The sequence below is a fragment of the Podarcis liolepis genome (genome assembly GCF_965112155.1).
Source record: "Podarcis liolepis genome assembly, chromosome: 3".
NCBI classification, from domain to species: Eukaryota; Metazoa; Chordata; class Lepidosauria; order Squamata; family Lacertidae; genus Podarcis; species Podarcis liolepis.
This window is the reverse complement of record NC_139557.1, coordinates 125,022,060-125,037,271: the sequence shown is the minus strand read 5'-3', so window position 1 is coordinate 125,037,271 and position 15,212 is coordinate 125,022,060. Positions and strand designations below refer to the sequence as shown.

The 15,212-nt window shown below is 48.5% G+C and overlaps 1 protein-coding gene across 2 annotated transcripts in view; it reads left to right on the top strand.

Moving 5' to 3' along the window:
• Positions 1-1,083: 1,083 nt before the first annotated feature.
• Positions 1,084-15,212, top strand: part of LOC310702558 (uncharacterized protein) — a 30,549-nt gene continuing 16,420 nt past the window's right edge. The window contains exons 1-7 of one of the 2 annotated variants that reach the window (XM_083494310.1): positions 1,084-1,107; positions 3,789-4,293; positions 4,489-4,570; positions 5,029-5,111; positions 5,852-5,978; positions 6,541-12,088; positions 12,651-13,553. In XM_083494310.1, coding sequence (XP_083350436.1) covers positions 3,868-4,293; positions 4,489-4,570; positions 5,029-5,111; positions 5,852-5,978; positions 6,541-8,375 — 2,553 coding nt within the window. In that variant the 5' untranslated portion in view covers positions 1,084-1,107; positions 3,789-3,867 and the 3' untranslated portion in view covers positions 8,376-12,088; positions 12,651-13,553. Of the gene's footprint in view, positions 1,108-2,657; positions 4,294-4,488; positions 4,571-5,028; positions 5,112-5,851; positions 5,979-6,540; positions 12,089-12,650; positions 13,554-15,212 lie in introns of those variants that run through there. The other variant, XM_083494309.1, reaches the window with a different exon arrangement.

Here is a 15,212-nt window from a genome sequence, read left to right as displayed (position 1 = left end):
CCATTGCAGGCGGCCCTCCACCTTCTGCCCAGAAACCTCCAAGGAGGGAGAGGCCGCCATCTCTCCTGGGGGTGACAGGGCCCAACAGCTCTTCGCTTTTTCCAAATGCTTAGTCGGAATCTCCTTTCTGCAGGAGGTCTTGCCATCCAAGAGGAGAGGCCATGGGGGGAAGGAGGGGCAGTGCAGCTTAATGGTTAGAGTGGCGGACTGAGACAGGGTTCGATTTGCCACTCAGCCATGAAGCTCCCTGGGTGAGCTTGAGTCAGTCACCATCTCTTCGCCTCGCCTTCCTGACAGGGTTGTTGTGAGGGTGAAATAGGGAGGAGGAGAATCCCGTATTCACCCTTGAGATCCTTGGAAGATGAAAGTGGTCTGTCCGTGTAATAAACAAATCCCAGGGTGCGGGTGGGTGAAAGAGGCAGCCCCCTCCAAGGGCTGGGAGTAAGTGGGAGACCCTCTCTCCACAGCCCCCTCGGCTCAAGCTCCAATTCCCCAAGGCCCCTGGCAAGGAGTCCCCTGTTCAGCCACGCTAGGAATTGCGGGAGAGGGCGCTTTCCTGTCCACTCGCCGCATCCTGAACAAACTCCGGTTCCCAGGATTCTGGGGAGGAAGCCGTAGCTCTTGAAAGGGCTCTGGTCCTGCTGGGCAGGTGTACCACGGGGTATTCTTATTGGGCTTAATAATAAATAATAATAATAATAATAATAATAATAATAATAATAATAATAATTTAAAGGGCTCTGGTCCTGCTGGGCAGATGCACCACAGGGTCCGGGGTCTTCTTATGGGCTTTATAATAATAATAATTTATACCCAGCCCATCTGGCCGGGTTTCCCCAGCCACTTTGGGGGGCTTCCAACAAAAGATTAAATATACTTTAAAACATTAGTGATTCAAAACTTCCCTAACCAGGCCTGCCTTTAGAAACAAGGATCTTAGGAATAATAGGCCCAAATAAATAGGCTGCCTTCTTCTTTCATTTGTGCATCACAAGATGGGCAGAGATCTCGGCAGCCCGGGGTCAGGATGGGGGCTCTGGGTTTGTGTGAATGGGTTGAAACCAAGCCAGGAACAAAGGGGAAAGAGGAAGGCCCCCCAAGCGCCAGGTCAGGAGCGCCTCTGGCTGGGCGGAGATGCAGCCTCCTCGAGAGTCATTTTCCTCCTCTGGGGGAAGGCGGGAGGAGCCGGTGATTGACAGCCCAGCCAGGCCGGAGTGGGGGTGCAGTTCCCCCGAAAGGCCACCAGGGGGCCGGAGCCTCTCTCTCTCTCTGATTGGCTGCCCAGTCAAAGGGGGCGGAGCCAGCACTTTGGGCGGGAAAAGAAAAGGAGCCGTTTCTGAGGGAGTTTTTAGTCAGGGATGATGATGATGATGATATTGTCCTTTCTACCCCTCCCCTCCCCCAGCCCCTCTGGGCAGCTTCCAGCTCATATAAAGCCATAGTAAAGCGTGGAGCCTGAAAAGCGAAGCTTCCCCAAAGAGGGCCTTCAAGTGAGACAGGGCTCCTTGGGAGAGAGAGAGAGAGGCAGAAAGAGGGATTGGGACCCAGGCCTGGACGGAGGGAGAAGTGGCTCTGGATGGAGCCTCTCGGAGGAGGACAAGCTGGTCTCTGGCCAGAGAAAGAGCTGGTGGAGCCTGTGGGGAAGGCAGGCAGGCGGATGGACGGACGGACAGGCGTCCCATGGGGGGCTGAGTCTGGGGCAGGAGAGGAGAAGCCGGGGGAAGACCCTCTGAACCAGAGCTGCCCACTTTCAGATGGGAAAAGAAGGGGGGATCAGCAGCCTCGAAAAGAAGGGATCCGCAGCCTCGAAAAGAAGGGATCCGCAGCCTCGAAAGAAGGGATCCGCAGCCTCGAAATGAAGGGATCCGCAGCCTCGAAAAGAAGGGATCCGCAGCCTCGAAAAGAAGGGATCCGCAGCCTCGAAATGAAGGGATCCGCAGCCTCGAAAAGAAGGGATCCGCAGCCTCGAAAAGAAGGGATCCGCAGCCTCCCCTGTCCCAGGGACGGTCGACGGGAGATCTGACAATCCGGGATGGCAGCGGGAAGCGGCGCTGGAATAAGGGAATTTCCCTCCAAAAAAGGGGGAGGTTGACAGCTATGGTCTGACCGGGGTCTCCTTCTTCCCGTCAGGAGGGGAGAGGTCTTCCCGAAGGAGAAGGGGACCCCGAGGTCGGTGATCTTATTGGGAAAGACCTGAGAGAGTCGGGTCAAGGACGAAAAGCTCCCTTCTCTGGAGGCAAAGCATGAGGCGGCGCCCAAAGCCTTTCACGGAAACGTCTGCCATTACTAGGGAAAGGAGCAGCAAGGCCGGGAAGCATTTGGCCCCCTCTTTTGCCCCCTCAACATCTCCCTCAAGGGGAAGAACCGATTTGGAGAGACGCTGTGCCTGTACTACTGTGTTTAGGCCTTTGACATCTTTCCGTTTAGTTGAATAATAACTTAACTTCTGCCTGAAAGAATGCCTCTCCTGACCCAACTTTCTCTCAACAACATTTTGTGTTTTAAAAAAAAGCTTTTCTGGTTTGACCAACTCCTGCCTCAGACTGCAAATCACTAGGTCTTCCCTCACGCAAGACGCCCCCTTCAGCATCCTGTGGCAAAGGGTAGAAATTTGGTGGGGCCACGATAATGAGTCTGCGACATATGAGTTGGTGCTTAGCGGTGGGCTCTGCTCCAGAGGCTCCTCAGAGATTGGGGTCCAAGTGAACCCCTCATGTCAGCACCTTGAATGGAGCCCCATTGTTGTGGGGACTCAGTGAGGAGGGGTAGAAATGCCATTAATAAAGGGAGCCCAGCCAATCATCCGGGAGCTGCCAGATGGGTCTGGCATGACGTGTTTTCAAGAAACCCCTGCTGGGTCTTAGTAATCACAGCATCCTTTTCTCAGTCCTCACAGACTGACGGTTTAATGATCTCTTCTAGGACCTTCCCTGGTTGCCTGGTATCAATCTCAAGCTCACCGGTCAGTAGTTTTTTCCTGTTTTTGAAGATGGGGACAACATTTGCCCCCCTCCAGTCTGCAGGAGCCTCTCCTGTTCTCCAGGAATCCTCAGAGCTCTAGATGAAGGCTCTGAGCTTACATCCCCAAGCTCCTTCACTACCTTGGATGCAGCTCAGCCGGTCCTGGAGATCTGAATTCACTAGAAGAAGCCAGGTGTCCAGTTCCTCCCTCTTTTCCGATCCTGGACTGCAGCTCCCTCCTTACATCACTTTCCTTATGCAGCCACACTGTTTTCCTTAGATGCCTCTCACTTTTCTTTCCGATTGGGACTGCCCGCATTTGGGCCTTCAATATTTCACCTAGAAGAAGCTCCCATTTCTTTCAGTATTTCAGAACATAGGATCTCGCCCAGTATCTCCTTAAGTTTCTTTTAATTGGCCGCCTTAAAGTGAATTCCTGACTACACTCAGCTTGCGTTTCCCTCTGTCTCAGGGGAGGACATGATCACTTCCTCCCAAGTTTCCCAGTAGTTCCACTTGGTTGATCAGTTCCCATCTGTGGTTGAGGACTAGATCCAAGACAGATGATCCCCTTCTTGTTTCTTCCACCTTCTGGGTCATGAAATTGTCAGTGAGGCAATTCTGCATGGTCGCTTTCCTTAGACCAGGGCTAGACGCTTCCTTCTCTCTCTTCTTCCTTTTTTCCTGTTAATGAAGGTTCAGAGTCAGGGCAGTGGTGCAGTCCAGCCCTGGCTCCTATCAAGACTCAGCCACGCTTCCTCAGGAAACATTTCTCTTCTCCTGACCATGTATCAGTCTGATAACAGACCAATATGTTTGCTTTGTAGGCTTTGCTAGCACCTCTAAATCGGACCATCAGAACTTGGCAGAAAACGAAAGGATTCCTTCCGATCTCTTGGAGGCTTCATGAGAGCCCAGATGGATGAGCAAGACTCAGCTGGCCCTGAAGCAGGAGGAGGCCCTGCCCTCCAAACTGGGAGCAGTGGGGGATTATGGGAAAACTCAGTGCAGAAGATCCCGGGTGAGGAGGACACCCTCTGCTCAGAGGTGCAGAGCCAGCAGTTGACGCAGTTCTGCTCTCAGGAGGCCAAAGGACCCCGAGAGGCTTGCGGCCGACTCCACCACCTTGACTGTCGGTGGCTGAAGCCAGAAAGTCATACGAAAGCTCAGATGCTGGACCTGGTGATCTTGGAGCAGTTCCTGGCTGTCCTTCCGCTGGAGACGGAGAGCTGGGTGAGGGAATGTGGAGCAGAGACCAGTTCCCAGGCTGTATCCCTGGCCGAAGGTTTCCTCCTGAGTCAGGCAGAGGAGAGGAAGCAGGCAGAGCAGCAGGTGAGAGAGACTTTCCTCTGGAAACTCCCAAGGGGCTCCAAGCAAGACAGGGAGCCTTCCAAGATGCTCTCCTAACGGCTCGCCCTCTTTGGAGAAGCAAGGGATGAGATCTGCTCCCCTAAAGTGTTTGCTCCGATCATTCCTTTTCTAATCCTTCTCCCCATTCTCTGTTTTGAACCCTTGTTACTCTTTCAGAGAAAGGATCTCTTTGCGGAAATGGGCCTGGATACCTGTGAGGCAGAGAAGACTCCGTTGGACGCCAGAGGGAGGCCACTGGGTAAGGAGGAACTCGTCTTTCTTCTCATTCTGTGGATCTTGAAACTAATCTTTGGGGTCTGTTCATCTTTAGGGGGGGAGGCACTTGGGGCCAAGAGCCCAAAGGAGGGCAGATGTATTTTGAAGAACACAAAATTGAAATGGGTACAATGTCAAAATGCACTCAACAAGCAAGACCTTTTCCATGGCACATCTATGGCACTTATCTCTAAGTGCTGAACCTCTAGTTACAGGTAGGTAGCCGTCTTGGTCTGCCGTGGTTGAAACAATATAAAAAAAATCATTCTAGTAGCACCTCATAGACTAATTAAGTTTGTTATTGGTATGAGCTTTCATGTGCATGCACACTTCTTCAGATACACTGAAACAGGTTTCTGAAAGAGACTTCTGTTTCAGTGTGTCTGAAGAAGTGAGAGACGCAGGACCTGATGGCTTCCCTTTGACTTTTGTCTCTCGCAGGTGACCGAAGGATGCCCCCCAGACCTCCTCATCCATCTTTTCATGAGAACGGAGGAGAAGCAGCAGCTGTGGAAACAGATCTGGTATGGGGAAAGAGCTTTGTGGGGAAAGAGTCAGAGGAGTGGGGCAGCCAGGGAGCCTCTGGGCCGGAAAGAATTTCTCCTCCTCTTGGCTTCTGTCAAAGCCTCTGTCCTGAACAAAGATGGACAATGCCATTCAGGAAGGTTTACGTGCTGACAGGAATGAACAGCCATCTCTCCTTAACTGGGCTTCGGAATGTCACTTTTATTATTATGATTTATCAGTAGCTGCAGTTATATTTCTATATTGATCTAATCCGGCTTCTAAGCAGTTGAGAAGCTTCCAAGAAGTTGAGAAGCCATAACAAACAGTGGCCGGGATTCACCTCAGCAGCCCCATCAGCTGAAGAAGGGGAATCCCCTCCTCCCCCTCTTTGTGCCCCCATGAGTCCCTTGAAGTTGGCTGTAGGGCAGAGGGAGGGTCCCATCGCCCCCCAAGCATCGCACAGCGGGAGTAGAGAAGGGAGCGTTCTGTCTGGCAGACAGGAATACTTCCACAGACAGAATAATTTGAAGAACAGCATGCGGAGTTCCACACATTCACACAAGGATTAATACCCATCATTAGAATGCACAGTAAAATAAATCATTGAAATGCTAAAATAGGCATCCAGACCTAAAACGTGCAGCCAAATAATCCCATTGTAACAACACAACAATTAGCGCACAAAAAACAACTGAGCAATGTATAGTGGATGATCTTTATGCTGTCTCAGAAGAGGACCTTTTTCCTTTTCCTTCAGGGTCCTCTGTGCTTTGAAGATGTCGCTGTGTATTTCACAGAGGAGGAGTGGGCGTTGCTGGATCCTGACCAGAGAGCTCTGCATAAGGACGTCATGGAGGACAATCGTGCGACTGTGGACTCTCTCAGTAAGGCTTCCAGCTGGATCATAATATATGTTTTGAAATACACCCACCCACCCCTGTGAGAATCCTGCAATATTTTGATGGCGCTTGACAGCATATGGGATTCTCCTTCCCCATAGCTCACCTTGAATCTACTGTTTTGTCTGCAAATATTCTTGCCCCACATATGCCTTTTTAAACCATGACCAGGCTGGTCTGAGCTGTCCAGACCTTCTTGAATGTAACCTTCCATAATGTGGTTAGAATTAGCAGCTTCTGTGAGGTTTTCTGTTTTTGCTTCGGTGGCTTTCTGGTTCACCAAAGAGACAACTGACCTTGCAGATGGGGCAGATTCCACGATTAGGTCAAACAAAATCCACCCTGGAAGATCCCAGGCTGTTTGAATCTCAGGTTCCCATCAATCTGTGCGTCAAGGAGAGTCAACAAAGGCAGTGAACCTTGTAGTAAGGCCTTAGATCTAACTCCCTTCCGTTCTTCATCTATCACAAACTTTAATTAGCAGTCTTCCATAATTTGGGGCTCTATTTCTTCCTGAGGCTCTAATCGGTTTCTCTCTTTGATGCAGGTGGTGATGGATTGGAAATTATGAACAAGGGGAACCGTGACAACATTCACACAGTGGGGAAGTTGTATAAATATTTGGAGTGTGGAGAGAGTTATAGTCTGAGCTCCCATTCTACTTCCCATAAAATATATCCTGTTGGGAAAAATCATCGGAACTTGGAAGATAGTAAGACATTTCGTCAGAAGACATTTCGCACTTTCCATAAAAGAATTCATACAGGGGAGAAACTCCATCAATGTTTGGAATGTGGGAAGAGCTTCAGTTACAGGCATGTGCTCAAGGACCATCAAAGAATTCATACAGGGGAGAAACCCCATCAGTGCTTAGAATGTGGGAAGAGCTTCAGTTGCAAAAATAGTCTCACTTCCCATCAAAGAATTCATACAGGAGAGAAACCATATCAGTGCTTGGAATGTGGAAAGAATTTTAGTCGGAAGGATTACCTTACTTCACATGAAATAATTCACAAAGGGGAGAAACCATATAAATGCTTGGAATGTGGAAGGGGCTTCATTAAGGAGTGCCAACTCACTTCCCATCAAAGAATTCATACAGGGGAGGAACTATATCAGTGCTTGGAATGTGAAAAGAGCTTCACTTGTAAGAATAGTCTCACTTCCCATCAAAGAATTCATACAGGGGGGAGACCATATCAGTGCTTGGAATGTGGAAAGAGCTTTAGGCACAAAAATAGTCTCACTTCCCATCAAAGAATTCATACAGGGGAGAAGCCATATCAATGCTTGGAATGTGGAAAGAGCTTCAGTTACAGGCATGTGCTCAAGGACCATCAAAGAATTCATACAGGGGAGAAACCCCATCAGTGCTTAGAATGTGGGAAGAGCTTCAGTTGCAAAAATAGTCTCACTTCCCATCAAAGAATTCATACAGGAGAGAAACCATATCAGTGCTTGGAATGTGGAAAGAATTTTAGTCGGAAGGATTACCTTACTTCACATGAAATAATTCACAAAGGGGAGAAACCCCACCAGTGTTTGGAATGTGGGAAGAGCTTCAAACTGAAGAGACATCTCACTTATCATCAAACAATTCACAGCCGGGAGAGACCATATCAGTGCTTGGAGTGTGGTAAGAGCTTCAGTTGGAAGGACCATCTCATATCCCATCAAAGTATTCATACAGGGGAGAAACCCTATACGTGCTTGGAATGTGGAAAGAGCTTCAGGCAGAAAGCTAAGCTCACAGATCATCAAAGAATTCATACAGGGGAGAAACCATACAAGTGCTTGGAATGTGGAAAGAGCTTCAGGCAGAAAGTTCAGCTCACAGATCATCAAAGAAATCATACAGGGGAGAAACCATATCAGTGCTTGGAATGTGGAAAGAATTTTAGTCGGAAGGGTACCCTTAGTTCACATGAAAGAATTCACCGAGTGGAGAAACCATATAAATGCTTGGAATGTGGAAGGGGCTTCATTAAGGAGTGCCAACTCACTTCCCATCAAAGAATTCATACAGGGGAGGAACTATATCAGTGCTTGGAATGTGAAAAGAGCTTCACTTGTAAGAATAGTCTCACTTCCCATCAAAGAATTCATACAGGGGGGAGACCATATCAGTGCTTGGAATGTGGAAAGAGCTTTAGGCACAAAAATAGTCTCACTTCCCATCAAAGAATTCATACAGGGGAGAAGCCATATCAATGCTTGGAATGTGGAAAGAGCTTCAGTCAGAAGGTTACCCTTACTTCCCATCAAACAATTCACTGTGAGAAGAGACCATATCAGTGCTTGGAATGTGGAAAGAGCTTCAAATGGAAGACAAGTCTCACTTACCATCAAGGAACTCACAGCAAGGAGAATCATGGTATTTGAAGATGGGTCTCCTATCTCCTCTCAATCTCCTCTTTGGCAGGTTAAGCCTACCCAGCTCCTTCTATCGTTCCTTAAAAGGCTTGGTTTCCAAATGCTTGATTATATTGGTCACCCTTCTCTGCACAGATTCCAACTTCTCAATATCCTCCTTTGATTGTGACATCCAGAATTGAGCACAGGACTCCAGGTGTGGTCTGACCAAGGCAGAAGGGAACATAGTCTTACTTCCCATGACCTGGACATTAGACGCCTGTTGATATAGCCTAAAATAGCATTAGCTTATTTTGCTACGGACTCACCTTGTTGACTCATGTTAAGCTTTCGGTGTCCTAAGACCCTTAGATCCTTTTCACATATGCTGCCAGCAAGTGTGATGTTTCCCATAGAATCATATTTTATTTTATTTTTAAATAAATTTTATTAACCGGCCAATCACATCAAATCAAACCACATCACATAAATTCCAAATTACAGAGCCGAATTTTTTAAATTTTGTTGGGGGGTCCCATACTTCCAGATCCGAGGAAGAATTCTGATCTAATCATTCCTTCTGCATTAATGTCCAAATCAGTCCAAATCAGTCCAAATAGATGTTCAAACAGTCCAAACATATATTCATATCTTGCTGTTTCCACATCACTCTTAATCAAATATTTTCTCTTTGTCCTTTATGGTCTCTTCTCATGGTCTCCTTAAGCCGATAAACACCAATAATACTCCTGCGTAGGTTTCCCGTCGTAAATCCTCAATTCCAGTTAGTTCCCATAAATCGTCACCTTCGGAGATAAGATCACTTTTTCCCTCGTAAATTTATAGCTCTGTCGTACCTAAAGCCTCTTTGAGGGGTCTCTCCCACGATGTAAACACACTCTCTTCCACCTCCCAGGCTGATTCCTCCGACAGAGCTTCCTAAGATGGCGTCGATGACATTTTAAACTGCATCAGAAGCAAAGCTCTTATACATTCCACAGTCTTCTAAAACATGCTTTGGTTCGAAAGTTTATCTCCACACAGCCTTAGATTCACAGCTTAAGTCCTTAAAACCTCATTTCTGGCTTTTGACTCCTGAAGGGAGGGGATTCTTGGGGTATCACTTAGTAAAATAAAATGTTTTTTCCCCTCCCCCATCAGTCATTTGCCATACCGTATCTTGACGTATCTTCTCATAATTTAAAACTTGCTTTTCCAGAGACCTCTTCTGTTGCAGTCTTCACTCACTCCTCCTCATTTCATGAAGTATGTGCATTCCTTCGTGCCAAATTGTTTCCTTTGAAGTTCTTGCAGCTAGTGGCGCAGGTCAGAGACAGTGTCCAGGAGTGCCGAGATCCCACAGGAGGGTTTTTGTGCCTAATGCCCCCATCCCCCTCAAACATTTGGGGGTGGTATCGGGCACAGCAGGCATATGGCCCCACTCACCGACCTGAGTGGGTAGGGAGGCTAATTACTCTCAACATAGCCTCCAAATTACCTCCTGTGGGTCGGAGAGATAATAATGATAATAATAATAATAATTTATTATTTGTACCCCGCCCATCTGGCTGGGTTTCCCCAGCCACTCTGGGCGGCTTCCATAGAAACCAAAAATACAGTAAAATATCACAGATTTAAAACTTCCCTGATCAGGGCTCCCTTAAGATGTCTTCTGAATGTCAGGTAGTTATTTGTCGCTTTGACATCTGATGGGAGGGCTTTCCACAGGGCGGGCGCCACTACCGAGAAGGCCCTCTGCCTGGTTCCCTGTAGCTTTGCTTCTCGCAGTGAGGGAACCGCCAGAAGACCCTCGGCGCTGGACCTCAATGTTATTGTCAGCCATCTTCCTATGCGCCCCCTAGTGGCCCCCCGTTTCCCATAGAATCATAGAATTGTAGAGGTCTAATGGCCTTAGTGGACCTCAAGCTGAACATGAGTCAACCGTCTGATGACATCCAGCATGGAATGTGTGCCTCTGTTTTTCAGCATTTTTAGTAGTCTAGCAGTCTCTGCTCTTTTTGCCTTCCCTGGAAGGAAGGTGGAGTGGATGTCTGAAACTCAATGTCAAACTGAAACTCACTTCCGGTCAGCGCCAGTGATCTAATGGCAGATTCCCTCTGAGCTCTGGAGGGAATCGGCTTCGCGGAGCTGGGTCTTGCCGCTGCAGCGAAGCGGGGACCCAAAGAAATCACAGGCGGTGAAGCCTGTGAACGTGGAGGCTCGTCGGGCTCCATTTGCGCCCCCCCCCCACTGCGAAGGAGCCTTTTTAAAGGCTTCGGAACGGAACAGGGGAGAGCGGCGCGGGGCTGAGAGCTGTTTACCAACTCCGCGGAGTGAAGCCGCACGACCAGGGTCGGAGAGCGCTGATTTCTTCTCTGGGCAATTGGACTTCAAAGTAACTACCCGTGAGTAGGTGTAAATGCACCATTTGGAAGAAAATTTATTGTCAATTTGGCCGAAATGGGAAAGGTAAAAACAGGAAGTCTGCCTTTCCGGACTGCAAATAGATCAAAGCAAAGAGACTGCAAAGCTGTAACTTTGAAATAAGTCTTTTTAAAAGCTTCAAATCCAACACCAAAATGGAGATTTCCCCCTCTGTTTGCAGGCACAGAGGGGGGAAATTTGAGAAATACTTGTTCTGCAAGAAAGGAGGGAAGGAAAGGTATTTCTGCTGCCTTTGAGAACTGGGAACGGACTGCTTATGTTAGGGAAGCCGAACAGTGGGATGAATTGTTACCACTTTAAGGGGCAAGAACTGTGATTCAATTCTGCAAAAGATACAGTGTTCCAAAACTGTTTTAAGAAAGAAGGTAACTTTTAAGGACTTTGTTTGTGGCTTTTAAGGGATTCTGGGGGCATATTTAAGACTTTATCAGTTTTAAAAGTTGCAAAGCGAAGCTGGAACTGTGTCCCCCTAGAGGAGACTATGTTGCAATAACAACTAAGCCACCAAGCAATTGAACAGTGGAAAATTCCTCTTCAAAATAAATTCTTCCAGGCGTGAGAGTGACCTTGGGCTGCATGTGAGAGTGTTATGGCAGATGACAAAGGAAAGATAGAGCTGCCACAGGAAAAAACTACCAGGTCTGGTAGACAATACAAGATTGACACTGCACATCAGAATCATAGAATCATAGAATCCTAGAGTTGGAAGAGACCACAAGGGCCATCGAGTCCAACCCCCTGCCAAGCAGGAAACACCATCAGAGCACTCCTGACATATGGTTGTCAAGCCTCTGCTTAAAGACCTCCAAAGAAGGAGACTCCACCACACTCCTTGGCAGCAAATCCCACTGTCAATCAGCTCTTACTGTCAGGAAGTTCTTCCTAATGTTTAGGTGGAATCTTCTTTCTTGTAGTTTGGATCCATTGCTCCGTGTCCGCTTCTCTGGAGCAGCAGAAAACAACCTTTCTCCCTCCTCTATGTGACATCCTTTTATATATTTGAACAAGGCTATCATATCACCCCTTAACCTCCTCTTCTCCAGGCTAAACATGCCCAGCTCCCTTAGCCGTTCCTCATAAGGCATCGTTTCCAGGCCTTTGACCATTTTGGTTGCCCTCCTCTGGACACGTTCCAGTTTGTCAGTGTCCTTCTTGAATTGTGGCGCCCAGAACTGGACACAGTACTCCAGGTGAGTTCTGACCAGAGCAGAATACAGTGGCACTATTACTTCCCTTGATCTAGATGCTATACTCCTATTGATGCAGCCCAGAATTGCATTGGCTTTTTTAGCTGCCGCGTCACACTGTTGGCTCGTGTCAAGTTTGTGGTCAACCAAGACTCCTAGATCCTTTTCACATGTACTGCTCTCAAGCCAGGTGTCACCCATCTTGTATTTGTGCCTCTCATTTTTTTTGCCCAAGTGCAATACTTTACATTTCTCCCTGTTAAAATTCATCTTGTTTATTTTTGCCCAGTTCTCTAATTTGTCAAGGTCGTTTTGAAGTGTGATCCTGTCCTCTGGGGTGTTAGCCACCCCTCCCAGTTTGGTGTCATCTGCAAATTTGATCAGGATGCCCTTGAGTCCATCATCCAAGTCGTTGATAAAGATGTTGAATAAGACCGGGCCCAAGATTCAGTATATATCATTTCCCAGAACGCTTTTACAGGACCACCACATATGATAAAAGGTACCTTCTTTCCTTTTACATTTCCAGCACAAATTTGAGCTGGTTCTATACATTTTTGCAATTTTACTCAGTGTTAGGTACCAACAGTACATCATTTTCATATAGGTTTCTTTCAACAGAACAGCAAGCCATAAACTTCAAATCCTCTTTCCATGACTTTTCCCATGATAGAAATTGTATATTATAACCAAAGTCTCTTGCCCATCACTGATTTAACTTCATCATTTTTAGTATACCATTCTAGGGAGATGGCCTGCTCTTGATGGGGTTACCCTTCCTCTGAAGGAGCAGCTTCATAGCTTGGGGTCCTCCTGGATCCTTTCCTGTCGCTCCAGCCTCAGGTGGCCTCCGTGGCCCAGAGTGCCTTCCATCAGCTTCGGCTGGTGGCCCAACTACGCCCCAGTCTGGACAGGGATCACCCAACTACTGTTGTCTATGCTCTGGCAACCTCAAGGTTAGATTACTGCAATGCGTTCTACATAGGGCTGCCTCTGAAGACGGTTCGGAAACTTCAGCTGGTGCAGAATTCAGCGGCCAGGTTGCTCACCGGAGCAAGACGGTTTGAACATATTATACCAATCCTGGTCCAACTGCACTGGGTGCCCATTCAGTGTCCTGGTTTGACCTATAAAGCCTTAAACAGCTCAGGACCGCAATTCCTCAAGGACCGCCTCTCTCCCTATGAACCTCCCCGGACCCTGAGATCATCTTCTGAGGCCCCTCTTCGTGTCCCTCCTCCTTGAGAGGCCCAGAGGGTGGCAGCACAGGAACGGGGCCTTCTCTGCAGTGGCTCCCCATGTGAAGAATGCTCTCCCCAGGGAGGTTCCCCCCAAGCGCCTTTGTTACACACCTTTAGGCACCGGGCAAAAATGTTCCTTTTTAACCAGGCCTTTGGTTGATTTGATTGACATCCTATGGCCTTTTAAAATGTGTTTGGGGGGGAGGGTTTATCGGGTGGTTGTTGTTTTTATTTTGATTATTCTGCGGTTTTATATTCTGGTTTTATTTTGTGAATTGCCCTGAAAGCCTGCAGGCATAGGGCAGTATATAAATTTAATAAAGAAGTAAAATGTCTCCTCCCAGGCTTGTTTCCCCCTCTGGATAAACAGCTCCTGCTGAAGTTGCAGGGGGGCAGCGAGAGCGGCAGTAGCAGACCCAGCACCCCCCTCTTGCGCCCCAGAGGCGCTTGCTCTGAAGGGGAAGGGGAGGCCAAGGCAGCCCCCCTTTTCCTGCTCAGTCCAACACGTGGACCTTCCCTTCCTCTGTTGGGTGAGGAAGGGCCGCTGGACGGTCAAGGCCCGTCAAAGGCGACTGGGGCGCAGAGCTCATCTCGCTTTGGGCTGAGGGAGCCCATGTTGGTCCGCAGACAGCTTTCCGGGTCCTATGGGCAGCAGGACTGAACCGCTTCTGGTGCAACGGGACACTGTGAGAAGTGCCAGAGCGCACAGAAACACCACAGTGGTACCTATTTCTCTACTTGCGCTGGTGTGCTTTTGAACTGCTAGGTTGGCAGGAGCTGGGACAGAGCAAGGGGAGCTCAGTCTTGGGGACTGGAACCACAGACCTTCCGCTGGGCAGCCCAAGTCTCAGTGGCTTATAGACCACAGAAACCCCTGCCTGTGTGGTGTAGTGGTTAAGAGTGGTAGTCTCGTAATCTGGGGAACCGGGTTCGCGTCTCCGCTCCTCCACATGCAGCTGCTGGGTGACCTTGGGCCAGTCACACTTCTCTGAAGTCTCTCAGCCTCACTCACCTCAAAGAGGGTTTGTTGTGGGGGAGGAAGGGAAAGGAGAATGTGAGCCGCTTGGAGACTCCTTAGGGTAGTGATAAAGCGGGATATCAAATCCAAACTCTTCTTCTTCTCTTCTGCCTGGGTGCCTGGGTGCCACTGTGGGCGCAGGATCCATAGCTGTCAACGTTCACTTTTTTTGGGGGGGGGGAATTCCCTTATTCCAGCGCCGTTTCCCACTGCTATCCCAGATTGCTAGATATCCCATAGACTGTCCCCAGGACAGGGGAGGCTGCTGATCCCTTATTTTTGTTACGGCTAAAATCTGGGTGCGGGGTTACTCTGCCACCCAGCTCATCGGACTAAGTCCGTGGGTCCCTGCGGAAGAAAATGAGCTCAGCCGGACACAGGAGCAAACTGCAGAAGGTCCAAGTTTATTGCGCAACAGGTTCAAGGCGAGATTGAACCCAGAGAAAGGGGTGACATGAACTTTTGAAATTTCCCTCCATATCCCAGAATACAGTGCAAAATACATCCCAGTTACATCATGAATACATTAAGAAGAGGTTGGGTAACACAGATTAACATATGGAGGAGGGAGGGGGAATATGCAGAGCTGGAGATATGCGCAGATAAGCACATCCTGAGAAGACAATGGTCCATGTACACATAGTCTGTCACCTGGCATTGCCCGAGGAAAGGTTTGGCAGAGTGATTTTGACAGGATTACTTGAGAGATTATGGAGGACAGGGGAGGGGTGATGGAGTCCTAGAGAAATTGAGCAAATATATTGTAGTGAAGAAGACATGCCCCCCCCCCCTTCCCGTAACATTTTCAAATCTGAAAGTTGATAGCTATGGCAGGATCCTGGGCCGGATGGGTCCCCTTTGGCTCCATGCACCTGCCTCAGAGCTCTTCTTGCATGGAGCCTCCAGGACCAGAGCCAGTCTACCTTAGCGGGCCAAAGGCGCTCTCCTCCTGGGTGCCATTGTGGGCGCAGGATCC